This window comes from Neopsephotus bourkii, unplaced genomic scaffold (assembly GCF_033783945.1).
Source record: "Neopsephotus bourkii isolate Nb327-2 ecotype Australia unplaced genomic scaffold, CSIRO-AGI_Nbou_v1 NB_1292, whole genome shotgun sequence".
Classification (NCBI taxonomy): Eukaryota; Metazoa; Chordata; class Aves; order Psittaciformes; family Psittacidae; genus Neopsephotus; species Neopsephotus bourkii.
Window position 1 is genome coordinate 7,970,952 of NW_026901776.1, and position 25,813 is coordinate 7,996,764.

The 25,813-nt window shown below is 35.9% G+C and overlaps 1 protein-coding gene across 1 annotated transcript in view; it reads left to right on the forward strand.

Moving 5' to 3' along the window:
- Positions 1-25,813, forward strand: part of TTC27 (tetratricopeptide repeat domain 27) — a 115,996-nt gene that overhangs the window by 27,085 nt on the left and 63,098 nt on the right. Inside the window, exons 8-9 of the mRNA XM_061365880.1 lie at positions 966-1,078; positions 10,859-10,925. Coding sequence (XP_061221864.1) covers positions 966-1,078; positions 10,859-10,925 — 180 coding nt within the window. The remainder of the gene's footprint in view (positions 1-965; positions 1,079-10,858; positions 10,926-25,813) is intronic.

The window sequence follows — 25,813 nt, forward strand, 5'->3', positions numbered from 1 at the left end:
TGACATTAAAGCAATTAGTACTGTTTATACAGGCTAGATTTTAAAGATTATGTAGGCCAGAAGCTAGAAATTTTTTTCTAATTGTATTATATTAAATTGTAACTTAGGCTACATATAGTGAAGTGGTATTACAATACCTTAGTACTTAGTATAGTTTTCACCTGGAAGTGGTAGATAATCCTTATATATACTAACGTAAGAAAATAAAATGATGGTATTAAATATGCCTCTAAGAGTGGGAATGTCTTCATTATCCTCTTAAAACAAATTTGTTTTCTTCACATTTTTTGCCAATTCATGGTTTAGTTTCATTTATATAGTGATAAAATATCAGTTATGAATGCAGATAGCCTGCTTCAGAGCATTCCTATTCACTTTTTGTTCTTCCATGGACCCTTGTTTTCACCTTGCAAATGAAAGATGCTTGCTGGAAATAGATACCAATAGGAGATTGAAAGAAAATGAATAGGAAGTTAGAAAAAATGTTAAAATAATCCATCTTCTGTTTTTAATAGATTATAAAAAAGTAATACTGGTAACTAAAAACCAGTAGTACAATATTTGGTTTAAGGACTGTTAGGGTTTTTTTTTAATATATATAAAAGATATAAAATAAAGGACAACATTTTTGGTAACATTATGAGCAACAATTTGGAAAGGAAAATCTTCTTCAGCCTACAAGTAAAAAATCAATATTCAGATAACTTTAAAGTTGCTCTGAATGCTGTTCTTCCTGCGTGACAACCAGTATACTTGTAGTAGAACTTGTTCGGATGTTACTTCATCCTACTGATTTAGTTAGTTATTCTATCACAGTTATAGAATGTTAGATTACTTTCCATTGTGTCTCTTTCTGATGTTGGTATTATCCATTTCAAACAAGTTACATTTTTTTCATATTTTGAAGGCATAAATTTCTCTGTAACAGTTTCTGTTTACTTTAAAATATTTTTTCTCTTCCACAGAATTATGACTTAAATGATGATACGTTGCTTAATGAGATAAAATTAGCAGATGCTGATCAGTACCAAGTACCAGATTTGTGTGCAGAAGAGCTTGCTGTAATCCTTGGAATATGGTAAATTAGTTCACAATTACTCGGGGGGGGGTAAAAATTACTCAACCCCCCCCCCCCCCCCCCAAAACTGCATGAGTAATTCTGATAATGAAGTAGCGAGTCAGTGAGGCTTTTGTTCTTTCATTATTATGTAGTCTGGCTAAAATAATATGACTTGCATTATATGTGGGCAGAATTTTCAGTTATCTCAGAGTGAACTTAGTGTCCAGTTCAGAATTTCAGCACTGTTTCATTAGTTGCTAATATTTTTAATATCGTTCTTTTATCCTTTGCTTGTTCTGTAGCACATTGTAATATCTATCTACCCCTCCTCTTCCCACTTGCCAAAATTTCCAGTTATTTTCCTCTTCTTGTTCCATAAAGCGCAGTGGAAATCATTGGTGGAGGGAAGACTGTTTCCTTTCATATGCCTGTTTCTCAGACTGTAGCTTTTTGAAGGGCCCCACACCTGCTTGGCTATATAGTTGAAGTCAGATGTCTGCGGTTTCCTATGCCTTTTAACTGTTCAGCCATCCACTGTAATCAGAAATTCATGAGTGGAATATGTAGTGTGGGTTCATATTTTCTTTATTCCCTGAGACTTAAGCTTGTCTTTTTTTTTCAAGGCCCCATGTAGATCCAGTTTGAGGAAAAAGGAGTTAAGTGAACAGTGGGTTGACATACATTCCTGACCAAGTCACTTTCAGTCTTTTACACCGACTCAAGTCAAGGCCTTCCTCTTCCCCAGAAGCATTGTCACATGCATTTAATTTTTTAACACTGTATTGTCTTGTGTTCAGAATATTTCATCCCTCCTGCCTCCATCCTTCTGGAGGAAATTTTGTCTATTGGTCTCTCTCTGAAAGGGTAGGATTTCTATTTTACATTGACTTGGCTGCACAGTAGGTTTCTTCACCACAGTATGACACTTTGAAACCACTACTGTCATGTTCTGAATACTGGCTAGAAACTATTTTGACTCCCAGGTCTGTGTGTACATTATAATTAATCCAAGTGGTATGTGGGTTTGGCAAGACTCAAGGTAAGAAGCTCATTAAAGAAACTAAAAACAACCAACAAAAAAGTTTTCAGTGTTGCTTCCTTGCAGGAATGGTAAATGCCATTCAGGGGGTTAGACGGTGTTAAGCAACTGAAACTGTTTCAGGCATAGATGACGACAAGATTTGATATCTAGCTGTGTTGCAGAAATGCTACTAGAATGTCAGTTCTCAGAACTGTTATTTGAAGGGAATTTAGGATATAAACCTTGTGACTGAGCGGAGTTTAGGCTTGCTGGCTGTAACCTGGGTGTTTATACCAGTTATTGGCATATCAGTTTGCATGGAAGCATATATATGTTAAAGCGTTTAGTGCTGGCTTTTAAACAAAACATACTTCTCAAACCTAAGCTGTAGAAAATTCCTTGGTTTTCTTTTATGTTCAAGGGCTTCAGTTCTATTGAGTAAATAACTAATTTCATAATAACTTGGCTTTAGAATTCCTTCAACTTTCCAAAGCAGTTGTAACTAGACTTCACTTTAGGTCTAGCATCACCTCAGTGGCATCTGTTGTTGACTGACATTGTCAGCAGTGGATGTTTTCTCTAATGCAGATAAACTTTAAGAGACTGACCTGGTTTGTTGCAGAAAGGAAACCTGCAGGTAAAGAAAAAGAGTAAATGCGAGAAATTTTTTTTCCTATATATTTTGCTGTGTTTGCTAGTATTTATTTTACAACAAATGTTACAGAAGTGCCCCTTAATTCAGCTGATATATTTGTAGCCAAGTAATGCTAGCTCAATCAGCAGCATGCAGAAATGTTTGTGGATAGCAGAACAGACTGAAAATTGTTAGTTTTTGGAAGAAAATTACAGTTACATAGGATTCTATGAAATTACCTGAATACACATAATGTTTCAGTCTGTGAAATAAGCTTAATTTCAAGTAGGTTACAATGATTAAGTGTCTAAACAAAGTATCAATGCAATCATCTTTATCTCCTCCTCCCTGGTAACATTTTTAAGAGGGTATAAAGTATCTCATACGTGTTGTCTTTACAAAAATTGAAGCAATATCTCGTGCAATATGCATAACCTAGCTTGGAAATAGCATGTGTCAGCCTGACTCAGTTATGTATGTATATATATATATATACATTTAGACCTCTCTCTGTTATTCTCATGAAAAATAATAAATTATAAAAAAGTAGCTATGTAAACTGTACCCAGCCAGTTTTCTGTGGTATCAGTAATTTGAAGCAGTTTCCTTTAGAGTGTTTGGCTATTCTGTTTCTTCCTCCAAATATTGAACAGTCTGTGGAACTAAATCTAAAAAGGAAATTTGCCTCTTATGATAATGAAACTGTAGCTAAAATAAAGTGTGTGTGTGTGGGAAACCACTTCAGTCTGCCTTGTTTACGCAAAGGTTTCCTTTTCCAAGAAATACAGATTTTGTAGTATCTCTGTAGGAAGAATGTTGCCTAGAGGTGTCTTCAGATCATCTCACTGCAGGAGTAATGTAACCTGAAGGAAATGCTAGAATAAACTCCTAGGAGTGCAGAAGCATCACTTGGCTAGGACTTTTTTGTGATATTTTAGATGAAAATAACTAATAATGATATTATAAAATTTATTTTTACAGTCAAGCCTTAAGACTGTGGCCAGAACATTGTATAGAGCCTAGAACTAAACTTTCAGAGGCAAATGGAAGAAGATACTGAAGATCCAATACAAAAATAAAAAAATAAAAGAATGGACCAATGTATGGTTTGTATAATGTGTTAACATAGTATAGATGCCAAAATGCTGAGAAACTGAGAGGGGATTCTGTTTCCCTTGTCACTTAGAAATAGCCCAAAGTAGATGGCTGTTAGAATAGGCAACAGCAGCTGTGTGTCAGCAGCTTGGAAAGAAGTCCCTTCTTATCACTTGATTCACCATATTTGTAAAAAGGGGGGGACCTTTTAGAAGTTCTAAGAAAGCAAAGACAAATGTCCAATGGCTGGTTATTTCTTAATCTTTTGCCGTTTCTCAAGAATCAAATCAGACCAAAAGAGTGTGTTACATTGGAGTTACCTCAGGTCAGTTGCAGACTATGCACTATTCTTCAGCTGGTAAGGAAAGCATCAGGAAGCATAACTTTTATTTTACAGTAATTTATTTTGCATTCGATAATAATATACAGTTTACAGAATGAGTTGTAGAAGTGTACATGAAACAGCTGCAAAAGCACTAAGTAGCATTAAAACTAAAAGGCTTTTAACAGAATTACTAAATATGAGCTTTTGAACCAATCGAGTAATAAGAAAAATAAAATCCCAGTATGCATTTTGGGAAACTTGAGTAGGTGAAACAGGAAGATATTTAGGTACTTGAAATTTAAGAATCTGACCTTAGCTTTCTGTTCTCTAGTCAATGGAGGAACCTGCAGAGTGTGATTTATTTCACTTCAGGTACTTATTTTACCATGGGTTGAATCGCTCCCCACCTTTATCTGTATTTTTGCATGGACTGTAAAGAAATCATGGACTTTTAGCTAGATTAAAGGCCTAAATTTTACGTGGTAAAAGATAGGTGCTTATTAAGATTTTAGGTGTATATGATTGCAGCCTCCTTTGCACCTTATAGCAAGGTCATGCAGTATAGCTTGTATCAGAAGTACAAGGCAACAGCAGGTAAACAGCTGTTTTCACCTCGTTTTCTGAGAGAGCATTCTCTCTTCCAAGCCATTGAGATGGAAAAGGTTATGTTAAAGTGACTGTGCAAAGCCAGAGCTTACACATATTGTCCAATGAAAGTAAAAACTACAACATAAAATCTTGGACAACATTAAAAGAGATGACAGTTTTTCTGTTAAATACTTTTTGGCACTCTGGCCAATCTTTACAAACATATCATGTAGGTGTAAATTATTACTATTTTTTTGAAACAGACCAGTTACAGGTGCCAGACAATTATCTCACCATGGTCAGTTTATGGCTGCTTAAAATCATTGCTACAAAATACATTGCTGTGCACCAGTACATACGACTGTGTGGAGAGGTTCCCAGTAGGGAAATAAGCTTCCTATCTTGCTGTTCAAAATGCTCACATGAAAAACATTAGTCTCTTTAAATACTTTTGTGCAACTTCAAAAAAGCTTGTAAAGTGATCAGTTTATTGGGTTTAGCTCTTCTCTGTTCACAAAATTAACACAGTTGGTAAAAACAAACTGCATCAAAATACAGCAAATACTTATTAGAATGCCTGTGTGGAAAATTTGACATGTCTGTTCTTCATCATACATTTCATGCTAGTTAACTGTAGTTACCTGAGGAACTTGAATTTGAATTGTTTGTACTTGCAGAGAGGTAACATGTCAGGAAACGTAACCAACAAACAGCAGTTGTCTTCAGCCATCTAACTTTACACTCTTCTTCAAGAGTGACTGCAAAGAAATACCTCAGGGTGAACAATAACAGGGCAGGCATGTGTTGCTTCTTTCTCCCTAATATTTTCCCAGCCTCTGAAAAGTGATTTCCTGAGCCTAATTTGCCTTGTCTGCATGCTCAATGTATCTTAAATATTTGTCACGATTTGGTTGCCACTGGCTTCATTTAGTGACTTAACTCACCTATATCCTAACAGTTTTGAAAACCTCTGAAATACCCCTCTTTGGTTAGTCCTACCCTAATCAGACATTCCTTTTGTAGAAGTCGTTACATATTTATAAGGCATAAAACAATTATTCATTATCATAAAACAGTTGTTCTAGCTGTTGGATTCTGAATTTTTTCCAGTACTTAATTATTCTTTTTTTAAATGAAGGCCAAGGACAGAACATACTAGTTGTGGATGGACAAAGGTTTTGTGTAATATTTTATGTAGGATTTGTTATTTATTTGGGTACTTTATGTAGTATACTCCAGTATGTGATTCTGTGTTATTTTGCTAATTAATTACATATTGATTTGCCTTTTTAACAGCTGCCTAGTACTGAGCTAGTGTTTTCATGCAGCTGCAGTGCTAAAGATGTGCTCTTGAATAGAAATGGTTGGATTGGAGCCTACCATTTTTTGTGGAGCCAGGATTGTGCTTTCTATTGTGCATTGCTTGGTATTTTATTTTATTACCTTTTGTATTATCCTGTTAGGTCTTTCTGCAGCTTCTTATTGCCTAATCACATCCTTACTTCAAAGATTATAATTTGTCACCTCAATTACATTCTTCTGTTCCAGTTTGTATATTAATATTATAGTGTATGGATCACATCACGAAATCTGGATTTTTGTGCAAGATGGCACTGGTCACCTCCATTGGGATGTCTGATTATGTCTCATACCATTTCCTATCTTTTTATCAATTAATGACCTTTGCCAAGACATTCTTATATAAAGGCTCGGTTTCTTTTTTAAAATCCTTTATGGTGAGAGTCTTCTCAAGATATCCTAGAGATCCAAGTTGATTTCATCAAGCAGCTTATGTATATCCTTAAGCTGGTTAAACCTTCCGAAAGTCCCAGACAGGTTTGTAAAGCAGAAATATTTTTCTAGAGATGCCTGCTGACTCTCCCCACACAGATTTGTCCAGGTATTTCTAATCCTTCTGTTCATTATACAGTCTCTTCTTACATACCTTCTACATGAGATGCTTAAAAGCCAGTACTTTCACTGATCCCCTGACACCAATTTTAAAGGTTGGCATCATTTTTGTTGCTCTCTTATCTTCAGACACTGACACAGTTCTAAATGAGGACTTAGGCAGTGCTTTTAGTGTCTCAGCTATCTCATCCCAAAACTAATTTTAAACTTTTTATTTTTTCTAACTCTTCTTTATCCTGTTAATTTTTTAGCATCCAGTTTCTTAGCATATAGCCTCTTCTGCAGCTTTTTAATTTGAGAAAGAGTCTCTCTTGTAATTCTCTCTTACCCAGAAAGGGTCTCTGGGACCCATTCTTCTGCAGTAACTGCTAATACAGTGAATTCCTAGAGGTTCTCTAAAATGGCTTTTCATACTAGGGCTGTGATTTTGGTCCTGTAGACTCTCAAAATTTTTGTTCCTTCTATATAGGAAGAAGGATTTAGCATTGATTTTTGGCTCTCTTGATTAGTTTCTCCTGAAACAGTTTTTGGACTCCATAATTAATTTTTCAGGTGTATATTATTATTATTATTTATTATCCAGACTCCTTGATGCTTTCTGTATTCTGTTTTAATGCAACTTCAGTTATTTGAAGAACACTTTCATTTTTAATGGCTTTTAACAATGTTCTTTAACATTTATCCACTTTCTAAATCAGTTCTTGAAACAAAAATTTTTTGAGTCATCATCCAAAAAGGGATGCTTTGGAATGATTGCTATTAATTCCACTGTTACAGAGATTATGGCTATTTATGTTGCAAACTATGTAACTAGCTAAACTGGATACCTTATTCATTAGGCTGCCAGTGTAGACCTGATTAATCAGATTAAAGAACTGGCTGTAAATTGTAAGCTATAGGCAGTTAGCTTTTGCTGATTTACTACAAAGTACTTTTTTCCTGTTGCAGAATAGATCTTACTTCAAGGTTCTGTTTTATCTGTCTAAAGAATATCTATTTCTCTTTGTGTCATGGTTTAAGCCCATCTGGCAACTCAGAACCACACAGCCACTAGCTCACTTCCCCCGTTCCTCTCCCTGCTCCCAAAGGGATGGGGAGGAGAACCGAAAGAATGTAACTCCCACAGGCTGAGATAAGAACAGTCTAGTAACTAAGGTATAACACAAACCACTGCTGCTACTACTAATAATAATAATGATAAGGGAAATAACAAGGGAAGAGAATACAACCACTCACCACCCGCTGACTGATACCCAGCCTGACCCTGGCAGTGATCTAGCCCTTCCGGGTAACTGCCCCCAGTTTATATACTGGCCATGACATGCTGCGGTATGGAATACCCCTTTGGTTAGTTTGGGTCAGGTGTCCTGTCTGCTTCCTCCTGGCTTCCCCTCCTCCCTGGCAGAACATGAGACTCACAAAGTCCTTGGTCAGACTAAACATGACTTAGCAACAACTAAAAACTTTGGTGTTATCAGCACTGTTCCCAGGCTGAAAGTCAAAACCACAGCACTGCACCAGCTACTGAGAAGGAGAAAATTGACTGCTACTGCTGAACCCAGGACACTTTGTTTTCTTTCCTTCTTCTACTCCGTTCAACTACCTAAGACATGATTCTAGAGTGAACAGAAAATACAAAAGGTGAATGATGTGGTGATTAGTGACTTCTCTTCATGTTGTTGTGAAAACATGCCTGATCATAAAACCTACAGCAACAGCTCCTAAATTCCACTCTGATTTCAACTCCTGAAATTCTGTGGAGTGAGCTGCTTAACCTGTTCTTGAAATCAGAACAAATACAGGGCATAGAAGTGAAATGTCTGGAAGATACTCTGACAGGAGCTGATACGGTCATTAAAAATGTTTAAAAGCAACCTACAATTCTACTCTAGATTCAGATTTAAAACACAACTTTAAATTTTATTTGATTTAGATTGGAAAATCATTAAAACAATTTCATTTTTCTCCTGTGTTTCAAGGGTTATGTTACTGTACTTATGTGACTTAAGGCGTTTTACATGTATGTGGCAGAAATGGAAATTGAAGACCTATTATAGCATTGCTTTGATCTGGAAGAACTTCAGCTATATGCTTCAAAAAGCTGTGACAAAAATCTGTCTAGAATAAGGAGCAGATTAATCCTTTCTGATTGAATTAATTTATGTTTCGGATGCTGAAAAATAAGTTTCAATTTTGTGAAAATTTAGCTGTCACTTGGTTTACCCATGGCTTTCAAAAGCTATGGTCATGTCAGTGTTCTGGCTGCCTTGCTGCTGTGGTGTTCTTGTTATATTTCAAGTTTTCTTGCTGCCTTCTTTACTTCCCCCTACTCCCAATGAATAGAGAAACATGTTATTTTCATCTGAAGTCACATTTTTTTTAGTGACCAGCGTTTAGTGACTTGTTGACTACCTCAAGCTGACTGTAACTATTTCTGCTAGCAGCTGACATTGGACAAGGGAAGAAGTGCCTGAAGCAGAGTATTTCTTTATTATTTTCCTGTTCTGAAAAATTTTGTCAAGGAAGGAAAAAATCCTGCAGTACACCATTAGCTATTGGCTTGTAACTAGACTTTCTACTACATATCACAACCTTCTGGGCCTACCTGTCCAGCCAGTTTTCAGTCCACCTCATTGTCTGCTTATGAGCTTCTTAATGAATATCTGACGGAAACAGTGCTGAAATGAAGTCCAGGTGGGCAATGTCCACCTCTCTCCCCAAATGTACCAAGCCAGTCATTTCAACATAGAGGTTATAAGTTGATTAAACATTACTTGCCCTTGGTGAATGTCTACTGGCTCCTTCCTCCATGTATTAGGAAATGCCTTCAAGGATGATTTGTTTCATATCATTTCCAAGGAATGAGGTGAGGTTAACCTTGATCCTTCTTCTTGCTCTTCCAGAAGATAGGAGTGATATTTGGCACTGGAGTAGGTTGTGAATGCTCCATCCCTGGCAGTGTTCAAGGCCAGGTTGGATGAGACCTTGGGTGGCATGGTTTAGTGTGAGGTGTCCCTGCCCACGGCAGGGGGGGTTGGAACTTGTTGATCTTAAGGTCCTTTCCAACCCTAACTATTCTATGATTCTATTGTCCTCAGGAACATTTTTTGATCGCCATGTCCTGTTAAAGATAATAGATTTTTTTGACAGGCAGCTTCTATTCTGTAGCTTGTTCTTGTGGCTAGTAACAAGTCTTAATCAAAAGTATTGACTGTTGTTTCTGTAATGGTAATTGTATCATGTGTACTAAGAAGAATTAACAAAGCAAGAAGAAACTTGGACTGTGTCAAAGTCTTGCCTCCAAACTAAGGTATGTAATGTAGGGAGCATAATTTCAATCTGTGATCACCACAATCAATACACTATCTGCAATTTTAACCTATAATATGAAGCCTGCTGCAAAGTTAAGGAATAGTGTGATGAATTTAAGCTTATGTATACAGCCACTATATAGCTTTAGTGATGATCCATACTCTGTGCCATGATTTAGGATTTATTTTCATGGGATACCTTTTTGTTTTCACAGGGAGCTTGAATATTAGCTATGTTGCTCTATGTGCCACTTAGAGGTATCTCTTGTAGTATGCATGTAAATGTTGGTGGTCTGTTGACTAAAGAGAACATCCGTCCACATTGAGTTGTAAGCCCAGTTTCTTTATCATCTCTGCAAACATGTCCAACTGTCAACGAAATAATTCTGATCTCAGTATATTCTTCTTGTTTTCCCCATTTGTGTACTACAAGCTAGTGGTAATGGCAGTTAGTGAGAGATGGACCCCTGTGGTCATGTACCTAGAGTGACTAGAAAGAAGGTGTTTAATTTACCCTTTGGGACTTCTGATACTGTTTTGTAGAATCTGTATCCACTTAGTCATAGAATTTTAACTGAAAGCAGACCACTGTATAAGCAGAGAATGGATTTAAAGCTTATAAGTATTTGTAAAATTGTTATTCCCATGAGCTTAGACTGAGTAAGGTGTTTCAATTTAGAATGGGATTAGAAAGGTATTACTAAAATATCTCAGTCCGCTAAATGGTTCTTTCTGTTCTGCAACTGCTCCTAGGTCTAGGCTGCCTTCTGCACATACCATACTCCCATTTGTCATTGTAACGATTTTCCAGAAGGTACTTTACATTTCTGCAAGCTTGAAAAATGTTCTGTATAGCAGTATAGTAAAGTTTAAAATAGCATTTTTTGTGTGTGTGTTTTTATTTCCTTTCCAGTATAGACCTTCAAAAGAACAACCCAATACACAAATTAACTGAAGAGGAGCTTCTGGCTTTTACTTCAGTAAGTAACTTACACTGACTTCTTAGTAAACATGTTATCACTTACTGTGTAAGTGAAGTATCAAGCAGTAGCCTATTAATCACATTAATCATGAAACTATAAACAAATATTCTTTTTAGTACTCAGTCATTTCATTCAATTTTGCTTATTTCAAGAAATTAAAATGATGCTGCATTTCAATCCAGTCATCATCATGTGGGATAAACTTGACATTGAAAAATCTAATTTAACCTGAAAACAGAATATGTTTTGTTTTAATTTGTAGTAAGTATATGAATTAGAATGCAATATTCAAGTGTGCATTTTTATAGCAAATACTTCCTACGTCACTGGTGTTGAAAGTGTCCTTCTTTAAACAGTGTTTAAGTGGAGTTTGAAAGGCATTTCGGCTTTGTTCTGTCAGATTTATTCAGTCCATGTTCTGTTGTAACATGTTTATTCCTGGTCCAGTGGCTGATTTGTTGCAGAATAATTCTGTAACTTCCAAAGTGCCTTAAAAATACTAACTTGGTATTTTTTCAATGTGGTGTTTTTTTTGTTTGTGGTTTTTCTTTTGGGTTTTGTTGGTTTTTTGGTTTGGTTTGGTTTGGTCTGTTTTTTTTACTCGAGTTAAATATCAGTTTGCTTTCTTGGCCTTTTCTGCTTTTGTGTGTTTTCAACAGTACATTATAGGGCAGGTGGAGGAAGAAAGGCCATTGATTATATTGTAATTTTTTTCAACTTTCCACAATGTTAGAGGTCACCTTTGGTGCAGTAAAGAGAGCTTGCTCTTCTACCTAAGCATTGTGGTCTGAGACCCCTTTGCTATAATAGTGCCATATGAAAAGAATAAATTCTTGTTAAAAGTTTGCAGATAGGATCTCAGCAAAAATGCCTTTGATTTCAATTGAGTGAGAATTTTTTTCACTGACTTTGTAGTTATGTGAAAGGACTACAGGCAGTAATCAAAGGTTAAATGTAGGAATGTTTCATCGGGTTGTTTGTTGGTTTATTGTTTTTTTTTGTGGTGGTGAAAAGTTCAGTCTGTAAACAAGAAAATCCTAATCCTTGCATTAAATAGGTAAATGTAAAATAGGTTGGTTTTACAGTAATGTTTAGCTCATCTATGCTAATAAAGTACATGTAAGATCTGCATGAGTGAGCTGAGTGAACTGCTGTGAAGCAATTTGGGGTTTGTGGGTTTTCTCTTTGCTACAGTGATCATAGTGCTTTCTTATAATACATTTTTGAAGTATTTGTTCTGAGCTGTAATTTTGGGGTTTTCTTGGGTTTGGGTTTTTTTTAGGGTAGGAATAGAGAGAAGGGAAAAAATTGAGATGTAGAAAAATTGTGACTGTTAACTCTCACGTGTTGTAGTAATTGAGGTACCCAAGTAATTGAGGTACCCAAGTGATGTTATTAAAGTATGGTGACCATTAAAGGAGAGGAAAAAACTTACAGAAAGAATAAATATGTATGAAGTAAGGAAATGCACACATAGAGAAGGCTGTAGGAATGAGAAAAGAGCCAAATAGTGCAAGCTTTTAAAAAAATTGAGAAATTATTACAATATATTTAAAAAAAAAAGTTAATACAAATGAATGAAGTTTCAAGACATGAATACGATTTTTTTAAAAACAAACTCTGCCCCTTTTGTAGTAAAAATAATATATTTTAAATTGAGGGGTTTGTGTGAAAACCCAAAATTTTGCTTCTCATATTTTATTTCCTGTCAAACTTCCTGGACCTTCTCTGTTACTCCCTGCTTCATTATTTTCACTACCCTTTATTTGCATAATTCTTGGGTGAAAAAGCAGCCATTATATACCTGAACCTTGAAATAACTTCTCCATATATTCTGTCCTTTTAACATTACATGTAGTGCTATTGTGATAACAGAACACCTTACTGCTGTAATGGTGCACTTTTCAGAATAATTAAACTAGGTGTGGGGTTTAGCTGTTTCAATGGTTCAGTTTTTAAATGTTTCAGCATTCTTCAGGTTTTACAGCAGAGGAGAAAAAGTCAACATAGCAGATATACCAGGGAAGAATCAGCTTTACTGTCATCTTTTATCTGACATTGCTTGACAGATCATATTACCTGTTATCTGAGATGAAGGAAGTCTGTTGGGTGAATTCTTTGTAATGATGAAGGAAATTAAACTGCATTTTTTTCTGCCATCTAGTGGCTGGTTCCTCAAATTCACTGAACAGCTGCTAAAGTTGCTTCTTAAACGTTCATTGCAGTGGCTGTGAGGAGCTTATATGGTTTTGTGGGGTTTTTGTTTGTTCGTTAGGTTTTTTTATTTGTTTTGGGGGATTTTTTTAGTTTTTTTTTATTATTATTTTGTTATAGAGCCTCTAAGTCAGTTACAGCTTGTTTCACCTTGTAAGATCAGCAGCCACTATCAGGATAGATCTCCAGAGAAACAAACACAGCTTGACATTATGTGCAGGCATCCCTATCACTTTGTGCTCTGAATATCAACAAAGGGTCTGTAGCAGTAAACTAGCAGTAATGTAGTTCTTGCTAGTGGTACAGAATTCAGAGAGCAGTGAGTTGAAGAAGTAGCTGGTACCCTAAAAATTAGAGGAAATAATAAATTTCATTATCAGAATAGTGTTCTTTTAACCTTTTGCTTAATGTTTCCAAGTTAACTGGATGTAGGGACACAATTTAATCTTACAATTATTTTATCTTTTGATCCTGGCCTGTGTTTCCAAGATATATATGTGGATTTTAACGTTGCCATACTAAATCTTTCCTGGAAACTGAAGGCAAGAATCAGATGTTAGCTTATTTAAATTCTTTTCAATAAAGGCAGCTTTTGTGGAATTCGCACCTGCACCTAAAATTTTGCATAGTCACTGCAGAATTTCATGATAAAATCTGAGTTCTTTTGCATCTTAGCTCTGAGTCCCCAAGGCAAGCAAATCCATTGCTGTGCTCCGTGGAAGTAAGGATATTCTGTGGGGCTGTTAACACAGCCGTGGTTCTTACGGTGTGTGCTAGCTGAGTATGCAAGTGGCACTGCAAATATTATCAGTTGTATCTGAGGTATTTACCAAGCTTTGGTACTACCTACTGAAACAGGCAAATGAGCACTATATCAATGCTGCTCTTGTAATTTCTTTAGCATCATTTAAACTGCTGTGTGTGCGTGTGTGTGTGAGCAGGCATCTTCTCAGCCTACATGTGGATTCCTAAATCTGCAGGCTGGTTAGATGGTTGTCATGCATTCATTTCATATCTGCTGAAATTCATGTTTCCTGAAGAAAGGAAAGCATTTCAAGGTATCTTAGGAAACTTGAGAAATTGTAAGGCATTTTTAATAGATCAGGGAATCTCCAAGAGACCCTCTTGCTTTGGACATTGCAAAACAAATGCATGTGACCTGCAATTTCTCTTGAGCAGTGGGAATTAAGGTAGTATGAAAGGGAAAGTATGATCAAAGTGAAATCAAGTAGGTGATACGGGCCTGCTTTGTACTAGGTGTAGTTTGGCCAACAGGCTTTCTAAACACCCTTTTTTACAAGTAGAAATTAAAAATTACTAGGTCTCTAAGATATATATATATACGTATTTTAAGCAACATAGCTTAGAGTCTACAAATAGTGCTATTATGTCACTATTAGTAACTGCTTGGTGACTGCTGTCAAATGCAAAAGGATTGCTGCTTTTCATTTACTGAAGTCACTTTGGAATAAATGCCATTGTCCTAAAAGTAAACTTTTTTAAATAAGAATTACTTCTAGCATTTCTGTTGGGGTGTATCAGCTCCTGTGTACTTGGGTATGTAATCTCATTGTCTGGGATGACTCCTCTTGGTACAATAATTTGGACTTCAGTGCTTGAGGAGTTCTAGTCAAATCTGTTCATCTATCATCAGCATAATATTTCAATTTTTAAGATGTTAATCTGTAGCTGAAGCTAGATGCATTAATTTTTTTTCTTGCTTATAGTTAAATTGTTGATTTTTGATCTTTACTTGAGAAGTAATGTATGTGCACTTAAGAATAAACACAGAATTAAACATTTTAAGGGAAATTAAAGATACTTTTTCTCATGCATAATGTTTTAAGAAAACAGTTATACTATTTTTAATTCTGTTATGGTAAGCACTTGAACTTCTAAGAAAGCTAAGTTCTTATTTAGTAATTAAATATCACACAGTATGCTTTAGAGACCCAGTTGTGCATATGGTATTCAGCAATCTTGCTGTTTCAGCTAACTGAATATTACATTTAAAAGCCATTTTTCAGAGAGGAAAGAAACATAAACCAGTAGTGAAAGCCAGTGCTTCTGTTAGAATTACCAGTTTCTTCCTTATAAAATTCCCCCCCACCCAGAGCTTTCTGTGTAAGAAGTATACGATGCAAGAAACCAAAGAACTAACTCAGTATTGCTTTAACATTCAGGTTTTGCAGACCAGTTTACTCCCAGCTCCTCGAGTTAGTTTTACAATGCCTAAATATGATTCCTTATCCCATCTTTCATTTCAGTGGGTTGTTTTAATGTAAAAATAGAAAAGTGAAGTCTGCTTTATAACAGGTTTTATATTAGGCAGCAGTTTTTCTTTAGAAGTTCAGAAGTACATCACACTGATCTTTGTATATCAGTGATCCAAATATCTTTTTAGGAAAAAAAAGCAACAAACCAAAGCAACCTTTTTGTAAATGACCAAAAGTGCGGTCTTAACATTACTTCTATTAAATATTTGCTGTTTGCATTATTTTGAATAGGTAATGCAGTTAAGGCAATATACCAAAGAGAGGATTTAAATGAACACCAGTGTTATATAAATGTACATAATATTTCCGTATACTTTTATATTTATTTTTTTTAGAGAATAAGCTTAAAGCTTTATAAAAGATGTCCATCATGTGAATGTAAACTTAAACACACGGAACTAAAAAGTAATTCTGTAATGTAAGAGTTCCATGAACACATGAAAGATGTGTGTGAACTGGTAAATCTTCCTTTATGTTTTAAGAGTATGCAGGGGAAGGATTAAATTATGGCTGGTGTTGCACTTTTCTCAACCAACCCACTCAGTAATACAAGTTCTTAAAGCTTTATATAAAGTTTATACTGTAGTTTATAGTTTACATACTGGGGGCACAATTCAGTGTTTATAGTCTGATATGACACTCCCAACAGAGAATATCCATGATTACCTAGCTGCAGCTGGTCCTTAACATTACTCCTTCGATCTATCCTAGTCCTTGCTTTGTCCAGGAGAAATGGGCTTTGTGGTAAGTACTTAACCATTGTGGGCGAATTGGGTTTTTTTGCTTTATTAGTCTGGTATGATCAGCATACTTAGAGTGGTAGCAACAATATTAACCTGTAGAGGACTAAGGACAAAAAGTTACGAGAAACTGTGGAAAAGAAGCCTCTTGTTTTGTGCTTCCTACATCTTAGCTCCATGTTTATACTTTTTGAAATCCATAGAAGACGAAAAGGAAAAGAAAAGGGACTGTGGAAAAATTAGAATTTAGTTGCATTGATTTGCCATACTCCAGAGTGTTCTATCATTTATGGAGGGTAGAGCAATTGGTTTCTTTACTAAGTGGTGGAAAACAGGAAGAGAAAGCTCTAGCATCTCTTCTGTCTTTCAACACTTTGAACAGGTGAGGTTATCTTTCTTAAAGAGAAGGAAAAAGCGTTAATAGCTTTTATTTTGCTCAGATTACAAAACTTAAAATTTACTAACCGTCTCCTAACAAAAATACCTGATCCTTCTGCGATTGTTTCAGTAATGCAGTGAGAGATACCAATGTCTGACTCAGAGAATGAGGAGTCTGTCAAAATCCAAGGAATACTGTGCATTCCAAAGAGGGACCAGATGGGAATGCGTCATGTCTTTTGTTTTTCCACTGTGTTGTGCTACTCATTGCAGACTGGTTTTGTTAAGGAATTTCAGAATGGTTGGACAGGGTGGATTTTTGTTGGGTTTTTTTTGCGTGTGTGTGGGTTTGTTTTGTTGTTTGTTTTGTTTTCCAGAGGTGGGCATTTATTGTGTGTATAATAGAAACTGTCTCTGTATGGGTCTCTTTGAAAATCACAGCAGAGAATTATAGTCCACATTCTATTGAGCAAGTGTGTGTATTGCACGTATGAATACTTCTGCTTTTCACTGTAAAAAGGGGCTTTTGGAAGGAGGGAGCAGAAGGTGGAAATGGGAATGCTTTGTTTTTCTCATCTTTTGTATGGTATTTGTGATATTAATGTGGAACTAGGGAGCAATCAAATCACAGCATATGATATTTTTTAATGTTAAGCCTTCCTATCAAAATCTCTATAAAACTAACATGCCAATTTGATTTCTAAAGAAAAGCTGTTTATATAGCTTAAATAAAAGAAGTGCATTTTTCTCTGCTGAGAAAATGGCTGTAGTATTCTTTGTTTTATAACCAGCAAGGGTATTGAAAAGCTCATTAAGGGTGCCATGTGTCTCTAAGGCTGTAACTTTCGTGGCTTTATAAAAAGTCTCTTTCACTTATTTTCTAAGCTGTGTTGCCCATTTTGAATAGCCTCTGTTGGTTACAAGATTATAACACTGCAAAGACTTTCAGCAAAGCCCTGCTTGTACTAGTAAGACTTTTTATTGTAAATGAATTCAAAGCTGTTCTATTCTTCCCCTCTTGCCCCCCCCCCCCCCCTTTTTTTTCCAAAAGTCTGAATCATTTTCCAGGAATGCTAGGATCTAAACACTTGCTAATTTAAGACATGTATGCTTTCTGACCCATCACACATCACTGGGAAATTGGATTGAGTATAGCAAAAGAGAAGCTGCCTCTTTCTGTTGGAGTATCATGTGCAAAGGCTCAACTAGATTTCTTGGAAGCTTATTCACAAAGTGTCTGGTACTTATGTTTACAAAGTATTGTGGGTAGGAAATTAACCTAGTGTTGTCAGTTATTTTTGCTGCTGTTGTAAGCATTTAGGTATTTTAGGGTAAAGTCAGTGGGAGCTGTACATGTGTTTCAGGAGAGGGGGAAGCTTGCATTCCATTCCAAAACTGGGATTAAGTAACAGCCTGTTTGAAGTTGTTTTATTTTGCAAAATATCAGATTTCAACATAATTGACACTTTTATCCCTTTCAACTTCATTCTCTGCGCTCTGCATTCTTCCCTGAGTCCATGGGATCCACAGGTCTGTTTGCATCATACTTTACGGGACATGATTCCTGATTTATTGTATGCCTTTCTGAGCAGGAAGAAATTTTGGGTAGCTTTACTTTTTAGAATAGTCTGCTCTTTGTGTAATCTGTACAGGATTACTTAAGTGACAGATTTTAATGGGCTCATTGAAACTGCAATGGTAAGAGAACATGAAAAATGTGTTTAAATATTGATAGATTATTTCCATGTCTAAGGGTTTGGGAAGTTAAGCAGGCAAATTCGATGACAGTTAGTAACATGTTTTCCCACAGCAGCCTTTCTTCTCCCCCTCCTGCTTCCTCTTTATCTATCAGCAGTTCACTTATTTCTTTTTCTAGCAAACTCTCTGACAGCCAGTTGACATGTTGCAGGCTTCCCTTCCCCCTCTCATTTACTTCACCAGTTAACAGCTATTAGAATTTACTTCAGCAAGAAAATTAATCCCCTTATTCAACAAAATGATGTCTGATGTATCATCTGAAGGAATTACGATATTTTCTACTACTCGCTGTATTGCTTAGTACTCGCTTTCTGACAATCTTCTGAACATCAGTTCAATGAATATGTTATCAGCATTAGAAGTCACTTTTTTTTAGTAATCTGTATTCTACTGATCTGCCTTTTTGGCTGGTGAAGGGGCAGATGAGCTAATAAGGGGTAAATCCAAGTGTCCCTTTTTCCAAAGTATATTTACATTTTTGTTCTTTTACCTCATGTGAGATAGAATTATTCTTAAAGTTTAGCTGTCCTAAAGTGTTACCTCATCTCCTCTGCCTAGTTTTAGTATTGCTCCTTTATTTGTTTGTTTTATTTCATCCTAATTGAACATTTCAAATATTACTCTAATCTTACTTGTTCCATAGCATCTGGAAAAATAAAGTTGGTTGAATTCTTTTTTTCTGGTCAAGTTGCTACTGTCTCCAAGCAACTGAGTTTAATTTTCTCTGATTGTATCATGTCTGTACTTTGGATGAAGTAGAATATTTCTAATATCGGCACCCCAAACATTCTTTCTGGTCTTTATTAAAGACGAAACACTGAAAAAATATCTTCTTGGTTTGTTGTTGTGCGGGTTATTTTTTGTTTGTTTAGTTTTTTTGGTGGTTTTTCTTTTTGGTGGTGTTTTTTTTGTTGTTGTTGTTTTTTTTATTATTAAACAGTTTAGGATAGGTTTGATTAGAATGTCCTAGTCCTTGATCATCATCATTAATTATGTATCTTTTTCTTCCCTCCCAAGTTGTTGGAAATGTGCAGATCTCATACTCTCAATTCATTTATCATCATTAAAATGACATAGTTCTGTCGTTCCTGGGGTTTTTGGGTGGTTTTGGTGTGGGGTTTTTTTTCGTTTTCTTGTTTTTAAGAATAGCTAGTATTGCAGTCAATTCTAGCTGTTCTTCTATTTTACCTGCTTAGGGAAAAATATGAGATGAATTTGATAATAAACGTGTTACCCTGCTTCTGCATGAATTTGTTTTTCTAGTTCTCCCAAACTAGGGGTGAAATAATTAAATAGCTCCAGTGATTTTCCTGAAGTTTTAGGTAACTGAGGTACTGGAAGTGATTTCTAATTGGTTTCTTGTTTGGTTTTGTATGAGTTTTTCCCCCCCTCTTCTGGTGGTTTTCTGATTTTCAGTTCAACATTTTTGCATACAAAATAATGTTTACTCGATTTCTAAGTCTGTAGCTCATAGGCTTTTGAAAGGAGATGTAAAAAGGGAAGATTTAAAAAGTTTTCTTAAAAAAACACTTGGCGCTTAGTTTCTGCAAAATATCCATTTACATACTTAGCTTTTCTCATTTGAGTAAACCCCATTATGTTCAGCAGTGATCTTGGGAGTGTGCTTGCATGGTGTGCTGCCCTTGTGTGAGTAGTTAGTTGGCTTTAGTATGTTCTGGAAAAGCATGATGCCATCTATGTTATAGAAGGACAAAAGCTAACCAGCTCTGATTCTGGTCTTTCTACAGCATTTCTTTTCCTATCTTTTATTAAAAGCAGGAAACAAATATTAAAGTGCTGGTGACCAGAAATTAAGGTGTTAAGATTAATTTGTGAAACATTTAAATACATCTACATGAATGTTGCATGCATGTTTATTTTGCTTGTATTTACAGAATGCTTGAATTCTAGTACTGATCACGTACTAAACAGTATATTATGACTAAAGGGAGGGAGAAAAAGATGCATTCTTGCCAGCAGACCACATCATTCAGCTTTTTTTTCTTCCACAAATACATTTTTACTGGGAACTTGCATACTGACAAGCAAAGAATTGTTTTAAATAATGATTTGTAATATGAAATAGGCAGGAAAATTTTATTAGGTAATTTGCATGAAGTGTTTATGACCTTTGTAAAAACTTATTTCCAGTTGTGCGAATACACAAGCAGGAAAGGTTCATACTCTGTTTATAACGGTTAGCTCATTGCATCAGGAAATCATCAAAACAAAGCCAGCTCATTTAGTGGACTGTTCATGCAGTATCTATCATAAATGAGTCTCATGATTACTGTGAGAAAATTCAGCCATTTTTTTCTGTGTATAATTCACATGCTTAGCTTATATGATAATATGGTATGGCATAAATACATTTGACATGTTTGGATTGGCTGCGTTAATAATGACAAGTAGAAATTTTAGTTATGAAGACTATTCAAATAAATGCCAATAAAATGTTTCAATTCACAAAAATGTTTGAAAAATATTTATAATATTTAATATTTTTATATCTGTGAAGCTGAGGTTTGGGGCCTTTTCTGAACTAAGAATTGTGACACTAGATATAAGTTGGTGTATTTTGACATACTTGATTTTAGTGCCTTGTCTATGTCATCCGTAAGCATGTCTTGCATTAATTAAATTGGAGCATGAGCTTTTTTCCTTGAAGGACTTTGTCTTGTGTCAGCTAGATTTTTTTCTTCAGTAGATTTGTCAGAATATGTTGGCTAACACATTCTACAATGACTTCTATCTAGTCTAGACAAAAGATGAAAAGTAACTTTTACAGATTGCTATGAATAGACAGTGAAAGACTTCCTGTGCTGCAAAATGATCTGTTTGATTTTGAAATTACAGCATCCAGAGAGGAACAGCATACGTATTTGATTCCCTCAAATTAGTATCATTCCTGGTTTGGTTTGTATCACTGGCTGAAACTGAGTATGTTTTCTTTGCTTTTCAGATTAATAAATGTAAGTGAAACCTTTTCAGTTTCAGAATAACAGAAGGAAATAAGTTTTAAAAAGTTGGTTTTATTTTGTTTTGAAAATCTTGCATGGTTTGAAGCTGCTTAATAGCTTAGTAGTAAGCTTCAGAAAGCAAGTAGGTCATTTAGTTGCTGGAATAAGGCTGTATTTCTCATCTTGCATCTTATTGTGTAAGAACTGTGTATACTTGTGTGTATATTTTGGATTTTTGTGTGTATTTTGGTTTTTTTCCTTATCTGTAATACACGAACATTTGTGTGTGTGTTGAATCTCCAGCAGAACTGGGAAAATGCAAAGCTTGGAAATGCATAACTAAAAGAAATTGCTTCTGTTTTTCATCTAAGGAAAATGTCTTGTAGCTGCTTCAGACTAGATATAAGGAAGAAATTACTTACAGTGAGGGTGGTGAGATTGGAACATGTTTCCCAGAGAGGTGGTAGATGCTCCATCCTTAGAAACATTCAAGGTCAGGCTGGATGGAACTCTGAGCAGCATGATCTAGTTGAAGATGTCCCTGCTTATTGCAGGAGGGTTGGACTAGATGGCCTTTAAAGGTCCCTTACAACTCAAACTATTCTGTCATTCTTCATACAATTTTCCCAGCTGTTTTAATAACTGCTGTTGTTTATGTGCATAATACAACTGGACAGATGCTAGACTGTTGTGTTTGAATCTTAATCAACTAGAGCTCATATTTTTAACTTCTTTCAAGTCTAAGCACGTCCCAGATATTGCTTTTGGTCTCAAATAAATATATTCAGAGTATAGCTTCTGTCTACACAACTCTGCCAGATTTAGGGATGTTACTTGCTGTTGCTCACCAAGACAGGATTTTCTTTCATTCTCCCCAGCATTCTCTCACTCAGTTTTTCAGTATTAGTCACTTGTGCCTGTCAGCTTCCCTTCTTGTTTAGTCATCTGTGCCATATTCCTGCCACCCCTCCTTTGTCAGCTCTTGCCTCCTGTTTATCTGACATGCACTCTTGCTGTCATCTTCCCTAATTCCTCTTTCTCACATATTTCTGACACTATTTTTATTCCATTCCTTCCTTACTTTTGGTTGTTGCTTAAGGAGTTAGTCTTCTTCCAGGACCATTATGTCTTTGTTCTCTGAAAGGAAGGTGGCTGTAGTGTTGTTTTGCTCCTGGAAGCTAAACTTTTGCACATGAGGTTTAAAACCAGGATGCTGGTGACCTCCTGCACCTTGATCCCTTGGCATGTAATGGGAACAGTGCTCTTTAAAGAGGCAGAATACTGCTGCTGGTGAAGTCAGGAACTGGAAGAAGTCAGAAAGTGAGTATTTTTTTAATGGACATCGAGACTTGCTAATATGCTCTTTTCTGGAAAACTGTTGAGACTGTCCAAAACTCTCACTGAAATTGTCATCTCCAGACTTTGACCCTAGCCACACTCAGCCCACCAAACAGTAATTGGGGCATGACACTTGCATTCAACGTGTTACACTTGTGAATGCCAAGTTTTGTAGTATGTAGACTGATGAAGAGTGGAGACTGTAGGCAGAATTTCTGTGGTGGATGCTGACATTCAAAATAGGGGAAAACCAGGTATGACATGCTTCCTGTAGAGTCCTGTCTGGCATTGTGTGGGTTTTCCTCTGCTGTGACTCACCATTCTTCTACAAACAGCTGTTCTTACAAACTGAAGGTTGTGAAGGTGTTTTGTAGAAATGTTATCATTTCTACATGACGTGGCTTAATAGTAAAGTCAGTGGCAGCCTTACTGTAAATCACTGGTTTAAGCATGTAATTCTTCCTGAATTTTTTTGGCTGTTCCTGCTACAGAAAAAATTGTGATAACTGATTTTGACTAGTTAATATATTATGGGATGGGTTCACAAAGGGCATTTTTATAATCTAAAAACTGTATGCAACTGTTACATTATTCTTGTTGTGGCATTGACTACTCTTAAAGTTTTGAACTTATGAAACCATTTAAATTGTTTCTTTTAAAGAATATAAGTTTATGCCTTTATTGAGGATTTGAAGAGAGCTTTTAAGGCTCATTGTTTTGTATAATTTTTATAATTGTATTTTAAATCTGTTGAAGAGCCACTGTTTTTGATACCCTACATTCTCTTCCTGCAAAAGACACTCAAGGTATTTTCAGAATAATTCTTGTCAATGGATATTTGTTCTGAAGTTGCTATTGCAAGAAAAGATACAAGTTTCTTTTAGACCAGGAATCTGTGCTGCATCGTATAGCAGCAGTGCATAAAGCTGTATTCTTCCAGAAGATTTTGATAGACCAAATAAACAGGAAGCACTGCTGGCAGTCTATACAAGAAACATAGTGGTGGAAGAGGTAGTAGTGAGCTCATGAATGTGACTAAGCAGTCAGGAGACAAATCCTACCACCCTGGGTCAGTTGCGTAAAGATGCAGGATGTCAGGCCTAAAGGATTTTTCCAGTCGTCCAGAGTGCTGCAAACATTGAGTTTGTCCTGAACAGAGCAAATAAGCCAAGAAGCAGAAAGAAAGAAATGGACACCTTAATGAGTAGTCTTACCTAGATTTTGCTGAGTAAGAAGTACTATTACAAAAATGAGTTAACCAGCCTAAAGAAAGCATTTGCAAGTCGTGGGTTTTTTGGTGGCCACAGGCAGCAGTGCCAGAAATGGAAAGATGAAAAGTGATGACTGTCTCCCTGAGGAATAAGTTTGTATCAGTGAGGATAAGTTAACCTGTAGGGCTGTCTGTTCCAAAAATGCTCCTTCTCAGAGGAGAGGGGAGGCCTACTGTGGTAGTTTCCCAAGGGAATACCTAGTAGGGAGTAGGACATGCTTGTTCTCACACATGGCCAATATGAGTGGAACAAGTTAGAAAATATTCTCCATTGGCTCTGCTTTTCTGTCACCCTTTTCTTAGTCATTTGCTTTGTACCTTTGTATATAGTCCTGAAACCATCTGTTTTAAAAACATGATATCTAGCCACTCTCAAACCAAATTCACTGTTTTCCTAACTGTGCAGAGAGCAATTTTTTTAATGTGCTTTTCTGTTATTCAGGATAGTATCAAAAGAGCACATGATGTGTTCAGAACCTTGGCATAGACAGTAAAATTCCTGAGGCTGAGAAGCTAAAATGGGAAATTCAATGTTTAATACCTAGGGAAATCCTTATCGTTGGTACTAAAGAGTTGAAGTCTGGTCTTTTGTATCCAAAACCCTGATTTATTGCTGTTGAGATTGGGCCCTAGGAAACAAATGCAGTACTGTGATGTGGTGTGGAAGTCTATACTTGTGCTGTTTCAGGACTAAGTCCAAACCACAGACCTGAAAAAGACAATGCTACTACAGTCAGATCTGGCTGAAGTAGTTTTCAGCATAACACAGAATAAGTGATGTTTGGCACAACAGAGTAAGTGTCAGTAGAGCGCCTGGATTCCATTCTAAGTGAAACTAGGAGCCATAATCTAGTGATTTACCCTTCCTTAGTCATTGTAAGCAGATTTCTTTAAATAACACAGTATCTTCTTTTTTTCATGACATTTCCTTTTCTTCTTTAGTTTATTCCTTCTCCTAAAAAAAATTGAAAACCTCCAAGGAAAACTAGCTTCCAAACTTAAATAGTCTCTCAAAATGAAAGGAAAAATCAAAATACAGCCCAAAAACCAGCTTAAGCAACAACATTAAAAAAACATTTTTTTTTTTAGCTCATACAAAAGGATACAATATGGATACCACTTAGTATCATCAGAGAGCATTAAGCTCTTAGAAACTTGCTAAATATCATCCCACTGATGCATGTTAATGTGGGATAAAATGTATATAATTTTGGACGTCCAGGATAGATCTGCAGTTTGGATGTATAAGTAGAACTGAACAAATAATTTAACACTCAGTACCTTTATACTATTATTAGAAGTAGAAAAAGGGGAAAAAAGCATTGAAACATTTTCCCAGCAGAACCTGATTTGAGTTGATTTTTCCAATTAGTCTAAAATTGCTTTGAATTGTGATCTTTGTTCCTGCCATAGGCCTCTGAAAGTTATGTATCTGCATGCATAGAAGTTAAATAATAGACTGCCTTATGCAGAATCAAAGAATCATGTTTGTAGCTCTCTGGGTCTCCGTACTTTTTGGTTTTAATTCATACAAGTTAATGTAAGCTTGCTTTTCTGAGTTTCTGTTATATTTAAACCCATACCAAGCTTTCCTTGAGTCTTTTTTTCTCACTGAAAATTCTTCTGTAAGCATAAATCTCTACTCAGCTTTTTCTGTGGAACATACGAGGCCTCCATTGCAAGGGAATGCTTCTCTAGTGCTCAGTTGCTTTGACCCTTTTTTTCTGTAAAGTGTGTAATGTAGGGGACACTGAGCCACAATTTCAGTTTTATTTGCAGAACTCCATTCATACCTAGCTCAAAAGAGAATCATCATATGCTTCTGTGTATTCTATTGCTGACTAGATTTCAGATTATAGTATACTGGTGTTCACCTCCCTTAATATAATTTTCTTAATACGGACTATTTTTGCATGTTTCTGAGTCTTGAAGTTACGGAGTGAGGCAGGAG